Source organism: Emydura macquarii, unplaced genomic scaffold (assembly GCF_026122565.2).
Source record: "Emydura macquarii macquarii isolate MOO-44397 ecotype Brisbane River unplaced genomic scaffold, CSIRO-AGI_Emac_v2 contig_1876, whole genome shotgun sequence".
Taxonomy (NCBI): domain Eukaryota; kingdom Metazoa; phylum Chordata; order Testudines; family Chelidae; genus Emydura; species Emydura macquarii.
Window position 1 is genome coordinate 1,456,906 of NW_027132013.1, and position 22,034 is coordinate 1,478,939.

Consider the following 22,034-nt stretch of genomic DNA (forward strand, 5'->3'; position numbering starts at 1 on the left):
AGGGCACCACACCTTACTAAAGACATGTGAACCCACCCACAGTGCCCAAAGTGCGCGCACTGCGGGTGTGGCGTGTGTCCCCCATGGCAACTTTGTTCATTTGAGTAACAGAGGGCAGTGTAGGATTGGATTTAAGGAGCGTATTGCCGGAGATTTTAACCCTGGGCTCAAGACACCTAATCCCCACAGGGTTGGGTATGGAACTCCGCTATGGGTGCATAGCACCCCGTTCAAGTTTGGCACTACAGGGCATTGTGGTGTTGGGTGGGGGATTATAGGGGGGGAAGTAAAGGTACTCTTACACAATCTCGGTCCTGCGACAGTTACCATTCACCAGGGGGACCGAATAGCCCAGTTGATCTGTGAGCGAGCACTGAGGTACTGGTGAGTGAATGTCCAGGGCCCCCTACCAGAAGGGGACTCAGTGGCTTTGGAAGTATGGGGCAAAAGATATGGGTTCATATGCCAGGGAAAGCCCGAAAAGAGGGGGAGATATTTGCTGAGGGCCCAGGTGACACATTTGCAATTTTGTTGAAAAATGATAACCAGCCTGTTTATGTTCCTGCCGCCAGATTATTCTCACAATCTGGGCAGAAACCCTCGTGTGGCAACAATGTTCAGCCTGCCAGCAGGGTCCGCATCCCATCTACGCTATGTGCAGCCTGACGGCCTCCCATCTGAATGCTACAACAAACCCGTGTGTCAACTGGACCACAGTTCAAGGGGGCCACCAGGACTGGGGCGTGTTGGCGGTAAAACATTACCATGAACTGTAATTGGACCACCAGATGGAACCAGGGGCATATTTGGGTGGTGGGGAATGGGAATATATTTTGGACACTTGTCCCGGCCATGGATATAATTATTGTTAGGTGCTCAGGGGAAGCCCCCGGGGGGATGGGGGAGGAAACCCACTCGGGCTGAGCTGGAGGCAACCTGAGTATGGATTCTAAGTTGCCTGGCAGCGGGTACCACTGGAATACTGTCCCCCAATGAAACGTTGGTAGTGTATGCTCCTAATTTGTTAGGCCGCCCCGGCAACCCGGGTCAGCCAAAGATCTTTGCTTGTTTATGGTATTACCCACTAAGCAGGGCCGCAGTCGCTTCTTGGGACCGTACTGCCGCCTGAGGGAGCGTCCACAGGGGTCAACCCGGTGCCTCATCCGAGGGCGCCGTGGTGCAGCAAGTGTCAGCTTGCCAGTTTATGATACAAGCAGCCCTAATCTGGGATGTTACCTTAATCTTTGACATGTCCCGAGTTAATGTTTCAAGTTATGTCCCTGGGTGCTGGCAATATACCCACTTCATGTGGCCCATACCCCCACTGCGCATCCAACGAGATCTGGGCACAATAATAGCCAGAGGGGTAGACCGCAGGGACGAGATTACCTCCCTGATGAATTCTGACACCGAGCGAAGCTATTCACTCACTGCTTATGAGACCCAGGTAGAGAACTTAAAGGTTACCACACCCGTGGCTTCAGGAATACAATTAGAAGGGTGACAAGTGCAGCACCTGTTTGCCCGAGCCAAGGCTTCGGCCAGGGTAGCAACAGTTAGAATGACAATTGACAGCCAAGGGGTGGTCTGCTTAGCATATCATAGCCCACAGTTAACGGTATGTCATTGGTATGATATGTTTTTAAATTGGTCCCCTGGGGCCAGCAAGTTTTTAAATTTAATATTACTTATGTTAGTGGTAAGTGTAGTGGTTAGTATTTGGAATGTTTATGTTTGTTGTAGATTGAAGAAAGTATACAGGAGTGTTTTGTATTTGCAGCACATCACCAACGGTCAGACCATACCCGCCTCGCCAAGGGGTAGATTGTAGGCCGCGGAAGATATTTGTGACGCGTTGGACAGAGATAGGGGCTTGACAGGCCTGGTCAGAACCAGTTTGATGAGAGGCGCTGCTCAGCTTGGTAAACAGGCTGTGCAAGGTCGTGTGAATTTGTCTGTGGTGCCAAAAGAGGAGGAAAGTGAGGAAGCAAGGTCACGTGCTGTAAATGAGCCAATGCTTGCTGTTCCCCAGAGAATGCTGGATAAAAGCTTGAAATGCAAATTGCGCCACGAGACTCGGCCATGAATCCACTTGGATTGCGTGGCAAAATCCCCCGGCAGCCCGCTTTGCAGCTCACCATAGAGTCTCCCATTGCTGTTTGGAGCGTAAGATGTGATTAAAGATAAGTGTACCTACCTGGTGTGGGCGTGTTTATTCCTCACCTGGTATCCAGAACTTGCAGGCAGCTGCGAGCAGCAGTGCCTGGTATAACAATTGGTAACCCACCTTATTAAAAATAATACAAGCTATTTTTTGTTCAAACCAGAACTTGGATCAAACTGGTTTTTTCGATATACCGTATACTATAGTTGAATGTGGTGGCTGTGCACAAACTTACACATTTAAACCTACTGTAGGGCACAAATACTGTACAACTTGGGCCTCTATATGTGTGTGCGTTTGCATGTGCACACTCATGAGCATGCACATACATATAATATTCCAGTACAGGAACAACACACAGCAAATATTCTAAATATATCAATAATAGAAAATAAGCTATTTTACAGTTAGGTGTCAATGATACTGCAGTTCATGTACTGCTTATTATATGATTACAGGTAAAAGTTGTTTAAATAGAATTGTAAATTTACATGGCACTCTGCAACAAGCAAACTGGACCAAACTGGCCCAATATTTTTTTTAATCTGAAATGTAAATAAAGTTTAAATAAACTTATAAAACTAAGAGCCCAAGCCAGTAGCAGAATAAAGAAATACTATTCCCCAGTGGTGGACAAATCATCCTATATTTGTGCACATGCTTCCACTCATGCATGCATTGTCAACCACTAACATCTGTGCATAAAGGTGTGATAGGATTTGCACATGTATTTGTGTGCACAGGAATTTGAATCTGACACCTGGACACGTGTTTGCCTGTGTGCAAACACAGATCACCAAATATTTAACCCTACATGTACAGACTTCAATATAAATATATGAAAGAGTATCAGAAAACAAAATGTAACCATACTTACATGCTAAGTCTTCAGTACAAGAGTCACGTTTGCCCTGAGGCAGCTAATGACCTTGAACTGTTTTAAGTGAATGTAATGTCAAAGCTGTTCAACAGAAGTCATGTTTTGGCTGGTAATTGGAGAAGTGCCTTTTCAAATAGTTCCGTTCATTGTTCCTCCTGCAAGCGTGCAGTACTCTAAGAATTTTAAATTTTTTATAAACAAAATCTTTCAGTGGAATAATTCCAGCTAGTTTGCTCGAAATCTCGTTAAACCCCTTAGACAGCACTTTTATACAGATTTTTTCTTTATATTCATATCATACTGGTGCTATTTGAAGAGAGATTCTGGAACAGAGTATTTTGATTAATGACGACGAACTTACCTACATTGTGTTACCAAAGCTGCTGAATACTGACTCCTGAAATTTATTTCTAGAAATCAAATATTGTGAACAGAAAGGGTTTTCCACTGGGAAATCGGCAAAATGGCTACAACACCTAGTTATAAAGGCCATTCCTTTCCCAAAACTTTGGCTCTCACACCTTGCAAATGAGTTGGCTGCCTCTGTGCATTCTTGTGGGGCCAGGTTACCTCTGCTCTGACCTTTATTCTCCTGCTTCCAGGCCCTTTTACAGAGACACTCTTACAGGGGTCTGAGTTTATTCAGACAATGAGTTTTGCTTCTGAGTTAGAGACCCAAGTATCTGTCCCAAGGCATAGCTCTGACCTCAGATCCTGGGCAACTGAAAGGGTTCCTTCTAGTCCTTTTTGTTTTTTGAATGAGTCCTTAGGGGGTGACCTGCCTGGAGTTCAGCTTGCAGTTGTCCAGTTCAGAGCTGACTTACCTGTAGACTCCCAGGATCAGCCCCCCTAACAGCAGCTTTGATTCTCTTACAAGGAACCAGCTGCTTGTGGTTCCCTCCCCACACTCCATGTCTCTGGTTAGCTCATTTAGCAAGCTTGCTCCAGGCTTAAAGTTTCCTGCAGGCAGCTCCCTCCTTCCCTCTGCTCTTTCACTCCTCCTCTCCAGACTCATGATATTAATGGTCAGGGCTTTGGGCTCTCTCTGCTTCCTCCAGCAGAGAGGAAGTCATAAGCAGGTGTTCGTGAAGCTGTTGTAGCACCCTACCAAAACCCCTAATGAACCAATAAACCTTTTTTTCATAAAATGCCAATAGTGTGTTAAGCATCATAACTGCAGGGAATGTCAGGAACTATTAAATAGGTATGCTCACACATGACAATTGCTAGACCATCTGTACACTTGAAAATTCAGCTGACTGGAATGAAAAAAGTGACTTGTAATTTTGATAGCAGCCTACATGAGTGTTTGTAAATATATCCACCACCTTTCTGAATTCCCCTTAGAGCTTTGTCTATCTGAGGATCAAAAGCCTTTTTCTATATCACAGGCGTTGTGTCTCATTAAAGCAAACACCATGCAAAAGCATAAAGAGCAAGGACAAACTAAGGTACATATGAAGAAATGCTATTAGGGCCCCCAGCAGGAGGCTCATTCAAGAGACACTTGCTAATGAAGGACCTCGAGCTGCATCCATGTTAATGTTTGGCTTCCCCTCTCCCATGGGTAAATCAGGAGATCGCTTTTGCAGCTTGACCAGACAAACGTACAAACGCCATTCAAAAGCTTATAAAACAAAAACCAAAAACCTTGACCTTGCTGGAAAAGGACAGGTTAATTTTCAAATTGGGTTTCCTATCGTCCAGCATCTAAATACAAGTTGGGAGCAGCAGGTGCCCAACACTGTTTCAGATCAGGCCACTTATATTGAAAGGCACATGAATATGGTTTTAGCCAGAGTCTGAATGTGTTTGTGAAAGTACAATCGGAGTCCTGATGTTCATCTGAAGAGATATTTATAGAGTTTTCATCAACCATTAAACAAATGCAGCAGTCTTGCATTTGGTCTTGGTCTATGCCTTTTATGTAAATTATACCTGTGGGAAAATAGATGACTGATGTTAATAACTCGTGTTTACTGGAAGCACATTCAGGTTTTTTGACTAGTTATCCCTCAATAAAGCTAACATTCTTGCTCTCTGAAAGCTTTGCAGGGTTACAGGATCAAACATCTATAAACACAGCAAATGGTACATATCATTTGCGAGAATATTAACTACTAATGAATAATTTTCAAACTATTTCCCATTTAAGGGGTGGGGGGGGGGGTGTATGTAAAACCAAAAATAATTATGGGTTACTAGAAGAGATAATTGAATACGGTAGCTTTCTCCACAAATTCTGTAGTTACTGCAGCTAATGACCAATCTGTTAGCTTTAATAGCCTGCAGTCTTTGAGCCATTAACTAGCAAACTAATCATTAACCACCATTAATGATCAAGTTCTTGGGGATCTTCCTTTAAGTATTGAGCTGTTCTCACAAAATATTATTAAAACGGATGTTAAATTTAAGGATTGAAGAAAATGCCTATTCTCCCTTCCCCTGATGGCAAATATGGCTCTAAACTGGCCAAAGGTTTTGGCTGAAAAAATTAACTGGCTCCCTCTTCGCCATCCCCACTCCCTTTTCTATACGTTGCTTCAACATGTAGGGTTAAATGAGTCTCAGAATGTTTAAAAAAAAAATCTTTTCTCCTAAAGAGGACACAAAATTTAGTGCTAAAACTTATTTTTACAGTTAAAGATTTAAGTTAATTAGAATTCTGATGCACCCATGTTCTTAATACCTCTACACTGAACTGACAGGGTGAGCAAGAGATTTTCAGCAGAATTGCATTTGGTTACAATGGATATTGTCAAGATCATTTTTAAAAACCCCACCTGCCTTAGCACAGGTAACAGTAGAAACTGAAAATTAAAAAAGTTAATTATCTAGTCATTTGTGCTATTCCATTCACCCGCTGTACTTCACCTCAGACTGAACAATTAAAATAGGTGAGTTGCCATCAATGAACTAATGGAACTTTGTTGTCTGGAACCACAGTGCTGCTTAGGAACATTTATAGACTTTATTAATTAGAAACGGGCTCAAACACCAAAACTAAATAAAATGCCCTCCTCCTCCCCCTGCGAACAGGGAAAGGTGGGTTCAAACTTTGCAAGTGGTCATTAATCACCACAAGCTGCATGATGCAGATGGGATAATGTTACTGCAGGAATGTTGAGTGATTTTTAAGGACACCTCAGCTCCCACTTAGGCCTCTACATGAAGTAGCCAGGTTTTCAGAAGGATTCAGCCCCCAGCTGCTCCCATTTAAGGTGCCTAAATGGGAGCTGAGCTCTTGAAAATTTGGCCCTTGAATTTTTGAATCTTTTGTTTTGTACGTTACCGTGTACAATATTAAACATTAAAGCAATGTCAATTTTTACTCTTAACACAGGGTAAAATTCCTGTCCTGTGCACAAAGTCCAAGGCAAATTTTTGTTTTGCTAGATGGGAGAATTGGATATATGACAACAATCAGTTGCATTTTTGTGTAATGATGCTCTGAAGAGGGACAGAGTGAATGAAGGATTGTACTATCCAGATACATGTGCAAGTTTGCGAAAGACAATCCATAGACCAATGCAGGAATATCCTCAGTAATGACTAGAAGAGCCATTGTAGATATTGAAATTCTTAATTTTCCAATAAATGGACAATGAAAATTAAGGCAAATGCAGAACAAAATGTACTTTAATAGTTTATTATGACAAGAGCAATTTACACAATTGACAATACATCATACAGTAATAGAAATTTTATATAAACAAATGTAGTCTTCATCACTAGAGCGTGATGGGCCAAATCCTGAAGCACTTACTCCTACTGAATTTTTCCAAATAAAAACTAAATGAGGTCTGCATAGAATTTGGCTCTCTTTTAATCTTAGCTATGAAATTGTGCAAGACTGTCTTTTTTTTGGTGACAATAATACGGTTTGCCAGTTAGCACAGTAAGAATAAGGTATGCTCCGCTGAATTAAAATTTTACAGACAGCACGTTATCGTTACGGTAAGAATTTCAGAGCCACATCTGATACTTTTCTAGTAGAGTCATCTAAATTAAAACCTTTTTCATTCCTTCTCTCCAGATTATATGAAATGCACTCAGATTTGGTTTCATTGTCTGATCTATCACCTCTGCAAGACCACACAAATAAGCCAATCAGTTCCAACTAAATCTTGCATCATTCTTGAGGCAAACACCGTTTTTATTTAGAAGAATTGTTTAGTATTTACATCAGATACATATAAAATTTGCATTTCTTGACATCTGTTTAGTATTTTCACTGCAGGCTATATGTCTGTTTTGTATTGTTCACTGAAAGGGTTATAATGAGGGACCGTGGATCCTTCCTATTCTTGAGGACAGATATGTTTCCTCTCAAGGCTTCACCTACAAGAGCAAAAAAAGAAAGATTGCATTTACATTAATTTTGATCCAGTAAATGGCTTAATTAGAATAGCAGTATTACATTTCTCCCCTTGTATTGGTTTGCATGAGGAGCCTGTTTTAGAGGACAAGAGATGAATAAGAGGCACTGAAAATTACAAAAGCTACAGCTATGTGCTGAAAGCATCTTCCTACTTCTATCAATTAGTAAAATCATTGACTGTGAATCTAGCCAGTCAAACTGATTGACTTAATGTAGGTTAGGTTTCACTGTACCTGTTAACTTCTCATTTGACCCATCCAGTGAGCTATTAATTCCAATCAAGATTACTATACAATTTATCTGATTATAGCAAAGGACTCAATATATCCTGCATACACAGAGTTCTCCTCCCCCAAGCCTCTCAGAATTGTTTCTAGTTAGGAGGATATGCACACCAACTGCTTAGCAGGCCACTTGCAATAACTTCTGGAAGCATTCCTCAATACTTCATTAATATAGCAGATATAAAAAGTCATCATTTTGGTATTACTTCTGCCCTTGAGTTTAAGAAGTAGCTCTCATTCCCTAAGGAAAAAGTTAAAATTTTAAATGCTTTAATTACATATTAGAAATCTTCTTCATGAAGTAAACATTTGGTGTTAGCAATAGAACACTATTAAAAGCAAATTATTACTCCCTGAAGCGTACATCTGTTATTCCTTCCATGTGTTCTATATGTAAACAGGGACATTACTACAACCAACTCAAAGGAGTAAAACTCAGTGAACTGTATAAGACTTTTCACCATGTATGCGGAGTGTTTCCTATTTGTATTACAATAACCTGGGCCTTGATTTTAGACGGTTTCGTTTTTAGACAGATCCTGCAGAGGAATGTTTAAATAAAAAAATCTTCATGAAATTAAAAATCTGCATAAACATAATTAGTGTAACAGTTCTAGGCAACTACAACTATATTGTCCCTCCAAGACCCACTCTCAGGTTTCCAGCTTTCCCAGTCGTTGCCTCCCTAGGGTGGAGACACATCCCTTTCCCTCCTGTTATTTCCAGGCTCAACAGTTCCCTGTCTTCACTGTGTTATTCCCAGAAAAATAGTTTACCTAAGCAGGCCTGCTTCACTTCTCTCCTCCGATGGTATACAGTGTAACTGACACAGCTATAAGTTACCAAAGAGTTCTTTCTAACCAAGCACAAATTTATTCTTAAGGTAAAAGCAATACAGAGAAAACATATTAAAAACAATAAAGAAACTACACACACTAATAAGCTTACCAGAGATCACCCCTATTGCAACATGGGCTCTGTCAGGAGAGGCCTTTCATCCCTGCCTACGGGTTTTCCTGTAGTTTCAAGTTCATCACACCCTTTGCTCTGAACAAGAACCCTCAAGCGTAACCTCTCATTCATCCAGCATGGCTCTTTGAAGACATCATGACTAGATAATCAGTGGGACAGAGGGTTTTTGCTCAAAGTGCAGCTTCAAAAGGATGGCTTCGAAGTGGGTTATTTGCATTCTCCTCACCCCTAAATATTTCCTAGGAAATCCACTTCACATGTATTGACCCAAAAAGTCCTTTGAAGTTCCTAATATCTCCCAGAGACTACATTAATCCTGCTTTCCTCCTAAAAAAGTTCTATACAATCGCACAATATAAAAACATTTGCATTTTCAATACGCTGGATCTCAAAAACTTAATTTTAGAAGGTTTAATTCCATAAGGTTTGTTCAGGATATGGCAAATCACTGTCACATCAGTCACAATTAGGATTACATTCTGTTAAACTCAAGATGGCTTAGATGCGAAGGAGACGTCTTGGCAGAGGTCTCAAAGCTCTTTTCATAAGAGTAAGGACGGGGTGGGGGGAGGGGACGGAGAATTACCTTTGGTTTTCTGGCTATATCCCAACTGAGTAATTGCACTTACCTACCTAAGTTCCATCCCTCCATGTTTCAATTGAACACTCTTTGAACACTGAATTTGCTATTAAACAGCTGTTAGACAGCTACTGTGTTTCATCCCAGAAACCTTTGTGCTTCAATAGTGGATAAAAACTTCCCTAACTTTTTTAATCTATCTTAGAGATTTCTGAAGCTTATTAATGTTTGTAAAACACTTTCAGATCCTATAATGAAAGGTGGTATTATAAGGGTAAATTAATAGTATTAACAATTTGGTACCAGTGTATGCGTGGCTGATTTTTTTTTTTTTTTTTTTTTTAAGATTAGTCTGATGTAGCAGACTGCATAAGATTTGTGGGGACATATGCCAGTAGGCAGGATCCAGCTCTTAATTTTCCAGAGTTACATAAAAATATCCTCCCAGGAAAGACTTCAAGCGTATATCCAAAGGGATACATTTTTCTGCATGTTTTTATAATAGACGTGGACAATAGCTGTTTCTGCAGAGCTACAATTTTGGTTGTTCTAGAAAAATTTACTTTTCTTGATGCAAGATTTCCAGACCAAGAGAATAGCAGTGAGTTTAGAGTTATGAAGACCACCAACAGCTGATTGATGCTTTATGGATCTGAACAAACAGAAAGGACAGAGATCTACAAATAAATATACATATTTGCCCAGAAAATAAAGAGGTGCACAACTGCTGTAGTATTCTGAACAACTGCAACTAGTCACCGTTGCTTACTTTGTACATTTCTTCATGTATTCTCAGATTGAAATGTTAATAAAAAGCAAAAAATGAAATAATGCAGTAAATTTTCATTCCTTCATTAAAGAGCCAGAACTTGCAAATGACTCAAAGCAGCACTTACTACTGACCAAAACACTTGGAAAAAACCCTACAATTTCAGATAAGTTATCAATGAACATAATTGAGAGGCCAGATTTTCAACAGGGAAGTGAACCTCTGTGCAAGGAGTCACTTGCACAAAATTCAATATTAACAGTTGTGGAAGGAACAGTTTTATATACTTTATTTTTTGTATTCCACTTATATACCTAGTTCTATATTCTATTTTGTATTAAGCTTTTAAGACTCCATCTTGTATGCTAAAAATTCCATCTTGGATTTTTAGTAGCTTTCTCAGCCTTGAAACAGGTACATTTTGCAGATGTTGCAGGTTTCTGCAGCTGTCAGTAAATAACAGGACATTGCTAGCTAGCTTCAAAAGATAGTTGTTATAGTAATCAGGGGCCCTGTTCAATTAGCAATATGGAGGAATTTCTTAGTATATCTTAGTGTAGAAAAGGTTGAGCTAATGGAAATGTACTGCAATACGTCATCTTTTTCTTTGTTCTCTTTGTCTGAATACTGTATAAAACTTAGTGATGTGAGTCTGTAAGGCAGAAAGTCCTCGGGAGCTTTAGGGTGACCGACACTTCTCTGAGCTGCTCGTAATAAGCTGCCTCAAAGAACTATGCACTCAAGTCTTTATTTAGGAGGGCCCTGAGCTTTCCTATGACACAGTAATATTAATTGCTATTGCTAATATGACTATTTAACAACAAATTACAACATTACATTACTATTAATTAATATTGCTAACATGGCTAACACGAACACTATCTAGCTTTTGAATAGCACTTTTCATCCATGAATATCAAAGTGTTTTACAAAGGAAGGTAAATATTAAACCTCCATTTTAAAGGTGGGAAAATGGAAGCACAGCCAATGGACTGACTAACTTACACATGGAAGGTTGGCAGCAAAAACTGGAATTAGGACCCTAGTGTCCTAACCCACAGTCCTATGTCCTCTCTACTGGAACATGCTGCACAAAATCCATTTATGTTCTATGCATGTGAGCAAACAGGACTGCATATATAAAGTATGTTACTTGTACCCATGCAAAAGTGAACACAAAAAGTTGTGTGCACGTAACAAGACAATGTTAAGTTAACCAATTCAGAAACATTCTTGCAAATTTAATCTATTTAGCTGTTTATCTTGCACTTTGTTCCCTAAATATTCAATTATAAAAAAGAAACCAATACTAGGTTTTTGAATGTACTGTAACTGTTAAAATTGCAGTGATGCCATCTGTCATAGGAAGTACATGGCTGAGATTCTTTTCATAGTTGTCATTTAGAGTCCACTTCAGTTTGTTTTAAATTTCATTACAACTTTTTGAATACATGTATGAATGCAGCACAAACTGTGTTTCTAGTCCAATAGTTCAGTTTCTTTTAAACCCATGTATAACAAATGGATTATTTATCAAGTACAGAAATACCTACTCCATAACTTCATGAAGAATGGATAATCCAATGGTTAAAGGCTGATGCTAGATAAATTCAGACTAGAAATAAGGCACATATTTTAATCAGAAATTATGGGTTTGATGCAGGAATTAACTGGGTGAATTTCTATGGCCTGGGTTATGTGGGTGGTCAGACTAGATCTTTATAACAGTTCATGGCCATTAGGGAAAAAAAAAATCTATAAATCCATGGGTACGTTCAATGCTTTGTAATATTATCAGCACTTTCATACCAGATTGTACTAAAAATAGAAGTTTAATCCACGAGCAAAACTTTTCAGATATAAATACCTAAAATTAAGCATCCATACAATAACAGCCTGATTTTTGGAGGCACTGAGCACCTGCATCTCCTAATGAAGTTAACAGAAGCTGTGGATATGCAACGCCTCTGGAAGTTAGATATTCAAATTAACATGGCATCCAAAAGTTGAGTCATGGCTCATAAGACAAATTGCAAATGGAACATGTATTGCCAGTGAATTTAATTTAGATGTACTCTAACAGTCTAGCTTTGGTTTGTGGCATCATATCTTCCAATCTGATGCTCAAAAGAATTAAGAGTCAAGCTACATATGAATATCCCGCCTACTCTCAAGAGATCATCAATCAATATGCATATTCCTTCACACGGTGGGGAAATTTGACCTCTGGGTTTATCATAGGACTACCTAGCAGTGGGATCTCGAGGTTGGCTACCTTTGTTCTGAGGAACCTTTAAGACCAGATCTGCAACAGAATTATCCTTAGGGTTTGGGTTCTTTTGTTTTTTTTTTTTTTTTTGAAGATTAAATTATCTATTAACTGTTCATCCTTAGAAGCTCTCCCCTTTAACATTTTCCAAAACATTTAGAAAAAAGGTAACTGAAAAAGCTTTATAAACAAATTATTTTTCTTTCAGCCTTACGAGGGTTTCAAAACAGTAAAATATTGTAAATACCATTTGGAAAATCCATAAACTGGGCTATTTACTATCATTTATGCAGAAAAACTGAGAAGTTCTGCTTAAAAATGGATGGTAATGAACAGTGCAATAATAAAATAGAAGGATATTTATGTAAAGCATTAAATTAATTTGCTGCTCCCCCAGCAGGCTGTATTCTTTACTGATCTTCATCCACCGATCCCCTAGCCTCTCCAACAGTGATCTTCACTATTTTTCAAGTGGGGACCACTTTGACAAAAAACTTTCAATGTGAGAGCCACATCAACTACTAAATTAACACATTGCTTGCTATTCCTTAATGGTGTAATGTTACAGAGCGACTCCTATAACGAAAACTTTTGTTTGTTCGTTTCATTAATATCCACAGTTACCTTCTCATCTGCTTTTTCTCCTGTTTCACTTTCTGATTTTCTCTTCAACGGAATTAAGAATCTATCCATTCTTTCCAGTAACTCACTGGGGCCAAAAAATAATATACAACACAAAGGTTGAACACTCCGAGTTCTACGTTGGTAGCTATGGTAATATTACTGTTATTATACAATGGATATACGTAGATGTACTTATTGGCACACATCGTACCATGGGGTCAAGAAGACGGACTTTGATAGGCTCGGTACATATTCTAATGTTAAAAATAAATTGGAATATGAACAGGGAGCCACACTTAGGGTCGATGGGAGCCGCCACTGGCTCCTGGGCCTTGCAATAAAGAACACTGCTCTACTACCTTCTCATGTCTCCCCTCCATTGCTGTTAGTCTCAGAGTAGCTAGAGATGCTTGTTATTTAGTAGGATTTCTAAAGAGATTGTCAACATCTGCAACTTTTGGTTGTTGTTGAAAAAGGTGAAATGTATAGTGCTGTCTTTGGATAAACAAAAGCTATGAGCCAAGAAAAGGCAGCATTATCAGCACTGTTTAAAACCAAGTGGGACTGTTTCAAATTTAAATGGATTTAAAAAAAAAAATCTATTCTTGCAACTGTCAGCTAGATACCATATTAAACATAAATATGACACCATATCCACATTTAAAATGATTGAATGGCAGGAGTTTGTCACAGGATGCAGTATAAATTCAGATTCAAGGAAGATTTTCAAGAGAGTTTAAACATGGTAGAGTGGTACCCTCCAAAGGACAATAAAAATAAATCTTGTTCTCAAATTTTAGAACTATTTAGTCATTTCCCTGAAATTCCAGCAGAGCTTTTATTAATGGTCCACTTTGCTCAACAAGACTGCTCCACTGTGGTACTTGTTATTCTATAACAAAAACACTGTTAAAATGGAATGACTAGTTACTTAAATGCAACAAACCTGTCAAGCCAAAGGATAAGATTTGATACCAGTTAACTACTTCATCACCAGCAAATGGAAGACATTTTATATCAGACTAATATATGTTAGGGGAACTCTCATTTTTAAAATAAAAAAATGAATGTCAGTTTCCACCGTAAGTGGTCCAACTTAACCTACAGAACATGAGCACTGAACTCTAATACAGCAGATCTAAAATAAATATGGCAAACTGAAGACTGTTTCAAAGCATTTTTGTGATCATCTTTTGAGCGCAGATCAAGGATATCTAACATTCTATTATACAAAATTAGGAGGTTTCTATTAGTTGTTTAAAAGCTGGCTCACACATAACTGAATGTTAAAAATCCTGAATTTCAGAGGTGTTCTACTTTAACATGCTCTAAATCAGTGTTTTTCTATCTATATTACAATTACAAAAATATTAAAATTAGCCATTTTTAATGTGAAATAATCCCTTGGAATCCCCTAAACCCATCTTGTTTATTTTTTTTTAAAGTAATAGAACTAGCAATTAAAGCCGCAAGAAAAGCTTTAAGAGCATCTCTAATAAATTGCCGATGATTTCATGAAAAAGAAAGCCCTCAGTTATTTATAAAAAGTTAATTGCATTAAGCAATTCATTGTCACGAGGCACAGCTATGCCTACCCCCACCACACTACCCCACATTAAATTTGCCTTTCTGGATAGTCTTTTCTGTAGCTGAACCAAGCAATGGCTGCGTAACCATGTAACTGGAAGGCAGAACAGAACAATTAATCAATGTCATGTAGATATAAAATGACTGATGCTTTTTAACAGCTCTACTGTCCTATAAGCTGTAGAGGAAGCTCTCTCTCTGGGACTGAGATGCATCACCTTGCTCTTATTATGCTCAGAAGTAAACAACATTGTAGTGCTGCACTCTGATTAGGACAAAATTGAATTTGTTATAATCCTGTTCCAGCATTTTTATTTGTCTCTTGGAAAACCTTGAATTTTATCTCCCAATAAGAAAAAAAAAATACCGCAGTAGATGCTTGCAGCAAGGAACCTGCAATTGCAGCAGATTTTTTAAAAAAAGTCTCCATTTCCATACCAACATAATTCAAGAAGGTAAATTACACATTTACAATTGCCCTACATATGGTAGCATTCTATAGACATGACACTGATCCCTCTGATGTACTATTGTGGCTCTGCTCTGGATTATTAATGTTTAATGAGTATGAAAGGTCCTCAAGACAGGGACCATAACTTCCATTTACATTTGTATAGTGCCAACATAGGAAGTTCCATACTGGGTCTGAACACTGATCCACCTACTCCAGTATCATATCTCTGAAAGGAGCAAGGGCCAGTTTCTTTAGAGAAAAAAATGCTGCAATAAGTAGTTATTGTATAATTTGTACACAGGGTACGTCTCTTTCAACCCCCATGAATTGTAAATGTATGCCCTGAAGCGTAAGAAATAATATCCTGTCCAAAGATGATTTTTTTTAAAAAGTCTTTGCTACTGTAATTTAGGATTTAAAAAAAAAAACTGGAAATTTTTAAATATAACAAAAAAATCCATTTAGCTCTAAGCCTCAGTCATGTCTTGTGTGTCAATGAGTTCCACAAACTAATCATACATTGTGTGGAAAGGTATTTCTTTTTATCAGTTTTAAATTTTCTCCCTTTCAGTTTAATTGAATATTCCCTTGTTCTGGCATTATGAGAAAGGGTGAATAGAAGTGTGTACACCATTCATTACTTTATATACTAAAGGAACCGAACAGGAAAGCCAAAACACTGACACCAGATAAAGGTCCTTGAGGAAACAATGGGGATGCTGTTTATTTGGGAATAAACCCTGCCTGACTCCAGCTGGGCTAAGGCCATGTCTACACTAGAAATCTGACAGTCGCACAGCTATACCAATGCAGCTATAAGATTGCTCGTGTAGCTGCTCTATGCCAATGAAAGACAGCTCTCCTGTCATAATAAAACCACCTTCACGAGCAGCGGTAGCCATGGAGACGGGAGAAGCTCCCCCATTGACATGGCGCTGTCAATACTGGGGGTTAGGTCAGTGTAACTGCGTCACCAGGGATATGGATTTTCCACACCCGATTGATGTAGTTATACCTATGTATGTTTATAGTGCAAATCTGGCCTAAACAACAACATTTATTTTGAAGAACTGAGTTGCTTTAACCACCTTGCTAGCTACAGGTCCCTGGAGCAAATGGCTTATCGGTGTCAAAGTGGGTTGGGCTTGTCGCATTAAAACGGATGGAAAAAAGGGGGCTGCTGCTCAAAGATCCAGTCTAAGGGTGGTTGGAACACATAGTTCCACCCAGAGTGGGGTGGAGGAAGCTAGGTCTCACTGAAGCGGTGCACTCAAAGGGACTAAAAGGGACCTACAGCACAATTTACCCTGGTGGTGACAAAAGGACATTTTTTCAACATTCTCTCCCATTCTCTTACGCACCCTAACATGGTTTAATTCTTGTCTGCTGCTGCACGTTGAGCAAAGGTGTTCACTGAGCTGTCTCCAGTGATATCCAGATCTTACTTGAATGGTACAGTTGATTTAGAAACCAATAAGGGTGTAGGAGTAGTTAAATTATTCCACCCCTGGTGCAATACCTTGCATTTGTCAACAATGACTTTTCATCAGTGGACAGAATATATTTGTAATAGGGGATTTAGAGTCAACTGTGCTCAAAACTAAAATCCACAGAATTTTTAGATGAGATTGCAACAAAGCCATATGAAAGCCAGGGTAGTAAGTCGAAGGTTCACAGGGAAGCAAGAAATCAAACTATGTACTAAAAGAGTGCAAGGGTTTTCTTAAAACTGCACTAGGTAGTAGTATTTCAAGAGACTGAATTAGTCACAACCTCTCTAGTAGATCACTAAGACCAAGAACCTCTGAGTGTCTTCTGAATGGGTGTTTCAAATGTGAATCCAACACATTAAATAAGGATATGAACTTCTGTCTTTTCTTTCATTAAACATTTAGAGCACAGACTTTAGCAGGGATTTCATTGGAACCATTTCTAGTAGGGTTCCTATAGATTGCAGTGGATGGCGAGACTAAGTGGTATGTTAGCTTATGGTGAAACATAAATGTTACTAAACAGGAGGTGCCGAGTATTCATTCCCTGTCTCATCCTAAAAAGCTGTAATTATTAAAATAGTCTTCCAAGTAGCGGTTATACATGCATTTGCAGTTGTGCAAAGATGCCTTACCAGCAGGTAACCATAGAGCTGATGCCAACACAAAACAACATTCCAAGTCAGAGGTGCTATATCTATCTTAGTTTATTTTCAGTAACTGGAATATATTTTCATATGATAAAATATCAGAGCATGCATCCAAGGTCTGAATTTAAATAGGGGAAAAAATATTTTCACATCCTTTGTTTTATTGAGCAGATTTCCTTTTATTGATTGTATGGTTTACTGACATGAAAGTGGAAATTCAAAGCAGTCTACTCTCCCATCCCACCTCAAGGCAAACTGCACCCCTTTCTCCAATCTTCATGATTAAGGATAAGATTTTATCATGGAGGTCACAGAAGCTGTTAGCTTCTGGAGCTCTCAGCCTGTCCCAGAGCTCGGAGGAGTGGGGTGAGAGGAAGAGAGGAGAAGGGGAGCAGCAGTAACTCTCAGCTGCGTTGGGGATCCCCCACCTCCAAGCCACCATGGGCTGCAGGTGCCCCGCTGCTGTCCAGCAGAGCAAACAGCGGGAATCCCCGGCAGCATGGGCAGTAGAGATCCCACAGCTCCAAGCTGCCGCAGACAGCAGGGATTCCTGCTGCTGTCTGCGAGGATGGGCAATGGGACCCTTGGCTTTGCGCCTCCGGCAGCGGCACAGATCCAATGGCTCTCAGCTGTGGGCAGTGTGGGGGGAGGACAACACACACCTCAGAGCCCTGGGCTCTCTGCACTGCCCACAGCAGTTCTGAGCTCTGGGGATCCCCGGAGCTCTCAGTTGCTGCAGAGGGGAACCCGCAACCGGCAGCCACTGCAGGCAGTGGAGGAACCCTGCTACCCCCAGCCATGAGGGGCGGTGGGGGGACCCTGTAGTTCAGAACCACTGTGGGGGGACCACAGTGCCCCAAGCCAGTGTGGGCCCTGCAGTTCCAAGCCATGGGCAGCGGAGCAATGTCAGTGCTCTGGGGTCCCTCTGCTGCCTGTGGCGGCTGACAGAGGGTCCCGGAGCTCTCAGCCGTGGGTGCTCCTAGTCACAGCTCCCAGCTGCTGCCCCCAGCTGTGGTGGGCAGCGGGGAGACTCCTGCTGGGGGACTCTGGAGCAGGCAGCAGGTCCCCCCAGCTCCCAGCCGCTGCACCCCCTTGGCAACTCCCAGCTGCCCCCCTATTATTTTTAGTGAAAGTCACAGACAGGTCATGGACTTCCGTGAATTTTTTGTATATTGCCTGTGACCTGGACCATGATTTTTACTAAAAATAACCGTGACAAAATCTTAATCTTAGTCATGAGTCAACAATAAGAGATTCGTGACTTATGAAAAGCCAGTAAAAGTATTCTGCTTCAACAGGAAAATCATCTGGGACAAAGACAGATAGTAGTTGCATAATTTAAATTCTATCAAGATCCAAAACAGAATTTTTTGTAGAACTGGGCTTCGGACCCATTTGTAAACGTTTATGGCCTCTTGTGACCCAGTAAATTGTCTGGAGACGTAGGCCCTGGGGTGGTTTCAGTTGGATCCTGCCTCCCCCGATCCATGGAGGGAGGTTGGGTCCTGCTCAGCACTCACCCCACAGGGGCAGCTCCTGCACCTCCTCTGCTGTGGGGCTGGTTGGGTTTGGCTCTCGGCTCTGGGCATTGCAATCTTGGGGGTTGCAGCACTGCTCAGGTTTGGCCCTACCCTCCCCAAATGGACCAAATTTGTTAGTGGAGTTGTGACCTGGTTTATGGGGTTGCAGGGCCACTCACTCAAATTTAGCCTACCCCAATTCCCGTCATCATGACAGCTGGGCCAAACGTGAGTGGTGCTGGGACCCCAGAGGTTGCAGTGCTTGGAGCAGGGAAGCGACGAGCCCAGCCAGCCCTGTGAGACAGGAGCTGTCACATGATCCTTTGAAACATTCTGGCACCCAATTTTGGGTCCCGACCCACAGGTTGAGAAACCCTCCATCTCTTCTGATGATAAAAAAACAAGGAAGGATAAGAGATCCTCCAAAGGATTGTTTGCCTTAAACTTAGTAACTTCTACTTATTCCTCCCACACTGCTAGGCTTCCCATTTATCTTGTATTCGAACATTTGCAGCACCCTTCACCCCACACACAAAAAAACTTTTCCTGATTTGGCAACTTCTGCTGCCGTCATCACCAGCTTACAAACGCCAAAGAGCAGCCTCACTTCTGTAATCACTACTGCGGATTATAAAACTGAACTTGTGACTCCAGGTGTTTCAAGGAACTTGTTAGTTCTATAAACTAATTGCTCACTCATGGTTATTGGGCAAGTTCTAGAATTCTCTTTCACATCTTGAGGCTCAGGACCACATCCTCATGAAGGTTTTTCAGAGGGAGTTATTATAGATGTCCTCAAGTCAGACCACGTACTGCCGTACCTCTCTATCAGAAGCATTTTGCAGTGGCATTGTGGGAATGGAAAACAACTATCAGTCACTGGGATGTTTTATGTTCAGATAGCATAGTGGTGTGGACTAAAATATTTATGGTGAGATTGTGTAAACTGACAGGCCAGGGAGGGGTAAAACTAAATTGGTTTTATGCTACCTTTGTGCTCTCCCATGTCTGGGCAGCTGCAGGGGTTAATGCAGTCAAGTCAGCCCTGGTCTGCTGCCTAAATTACAGTATTCTGTCCCCACTTGCCCTACCTTGGGCCCACTTTCATATGCTCAGCAATGCTGCTTGGAATATCCCTGCAGCGCTATGTGCTGCAGCCCCACCCACTCCTACCCCAACATGCCCCTATGTCGGAGTTTGTAATGGGAGGAGCATAAATAGTCTTACACAAAGCCTGCAAGGGTAAATTCTCCACTAGCCAGATCTCAAACTTAACACCTCTTTTTACACTGCAGCAGCATAAAAAAAACAAGAGCAAGGAGAAAACCTCTTCATTAGAAGTGGGTTACAGAGGTTTCTGAAAAATCTTGAGAGCAGTTTACAATGTCAGGTACTGAAAGACGTGTCATAATATAATATGCAAAATACCGACATTCTTACTCAATGCAGGTAATTTGATATTTTAATCTTAAAGAAATGAAAAAAATTAAAAAAGACTGGGTATCAGCAGTTTCACTGGCATGGTCCCCTTTGACCTTAAAGTTCAGTTTGCAAGGAAAACTAGATTTAAAAAGGACAAGATATCGCCACTTCACTTATCAGTAAATGATTGCTATGGTGACAGGGTGACAAAAGAGAATTTAATTGCAATCATAAATAGGCAGAATAGCAATAGAATTTCATTTAAGAACTTAATTCCTCCACAGACTGAATGGGGAATGCATAAGTATCTCAGTTTAAAAATCAAGACTTCAAGTTGCGTTCATTGCGCCAAAACCAATTTCCTACAATTTAACAAACCTCTCTGAGTAAAGAAAATTGACATTTTAAAGTTAATTAGGTAGCTGTTTGCAAGCTAACAATTATGGAAACTGAGGAGGAGTAAAAAGATAATCAAGAATTTTATAAGGTTTAGTTGTAGGATTCCTATTTCAGTTTTGCTGGACTCAACCTTTTTGGCAATGTGGAAAAACAACATCAAGGTTTTATTTCCACCACAAGGCAATATCAAGAACATAAAATAACAGCAATGTGCTGTTTTATTGCTAATGAAGTTTGTTTGCATGCACATGTTCTGTTTCAACGTAATGCATTGTTATAGGAGAGGGGAAAAAAAATCAGTCTAGAGACTCTTAAGACTATTTTTGGAAGCATTACATTTGCCAAATATCTGGACCTACATCAAACTCGTGAACCCATGATCTTCTCTTTTTAATCTTTTGTTTGGAGAAGTTTAGCAAAAAATGTTTAACAGGATGGAAAGCAGTAGATGGAAAATCCAGAAACAAATGCAGTTTTTCTCACTAACAATCCAAGTAAACATAAAAGTATCTGGGTTTTTTGTTTTTTTTTTAATTTTTAAGGAATTTTCAAGGGTGGCTATCTGAAGCCTGAGTGGCATCTGTAGGATGCACATAGTACTTCTGCAATGTGCTCAAAATGGAAAACATATTTGTCTTGCTCCCTCTAGTTTCTTTCATTTTGTTGCATTGTTAACTATTAAAAACAAAACCAGCAGGCTGACAGCACTCTTTTGCTCCATTGTTCATCAGCTTCAAATCACAGATCATGCCCAGTAGGGGAAAATACAGAAGTTACCTTTCAGTTTGAATCAGTAGCAAGAGCTTCCTTCTGCAGGATTAAAGCAGCACATTTCTTGGTTTACTACATAGTTCTGGCTGAAATTGTTGATTACAGACAAATCTTTACATGATTATCATAACAACTAATGTTTATTGACTTGGTCTCAAGAACTTTCAGCCCATGCTGAACCTTTTGGCTCTCTCATCTCCCCACAGACATACTTCTTTCCAGTCTCTCTCATCCAGGTATGGGCTCTTTTTTTTTTTTTGTTTTTTTTTTTTTAAGCAAAGTCTAGTTGTGTTTGGTATTATTAGTATTAAAGTAAAAAAGAATAAACATACATTTTTAGCTCTAAAAGAAAAATACAGAGACATAATTTAAGAGAATACGAACTGGCATGATACCAGATTGAACTAGCTCATACTGCAGAACTGAATAGTCTTGCTTTGGCATAATGCAGCCCTTTTCCTGTTAACGTAATACCCAACAGACTCAACCAGCCGTAGCATTGCAGACAGTAAATCTAAAACAACAAATGCCTTACAACCACTTCAGGCAACTCAAAACAAAAAACTAGCTTTTGTATATTTGATAATTAGAGGATGAGGATTTAGTTTTTCGTGCCAATTTTAACAGTATTTTACTTAACTAAAAAAGGTGTGCAGGAATCACTTGAGTTTTGGCAAACTGGTTATAAAACCTGCTTTCAGAGTCACAAAAAGGATGGGATAGAACTGAACATTAATACTAACCCTAACCATCTTCCTAGAGTCCGAGAAATTAAGCATCTCCCTGAAGTCCTCTGACAGGTCACATCTGGAATCAGG

The 22,034-nt window shown here is 40.1% G+C and overlaps 1 protein-coding gene across 2 annotated transcripts in view; it reads right to left on the reverse strand.

Annotated features, from left to right (window-relative positions):
- Positions 1 to 6,677: 6,677 nt before the first annotated feature.
- PRMT3 (protein arginine methyltransferase 3) overlaps positions 6,678 to 22,034 on the reverse strand; it is a 92,809-nt gene continuing 77,452 nt past the window's right edge. For both annotated transcript variants that reach the window (XM_067558190.1, XM_067558189.1), the window contains one exon: positions 6,678 to 7,385. In XM_067558190.1, the coding sequence (XP_067414291.1) occupies positions 7,374 to 7,385 (12 nt within the window). In that variant the 3' untranslated portion in view covers positions 6,678 to 7,373. The remainder of the gene's footprint in view (positions 7,386 to 22,034) is intronic.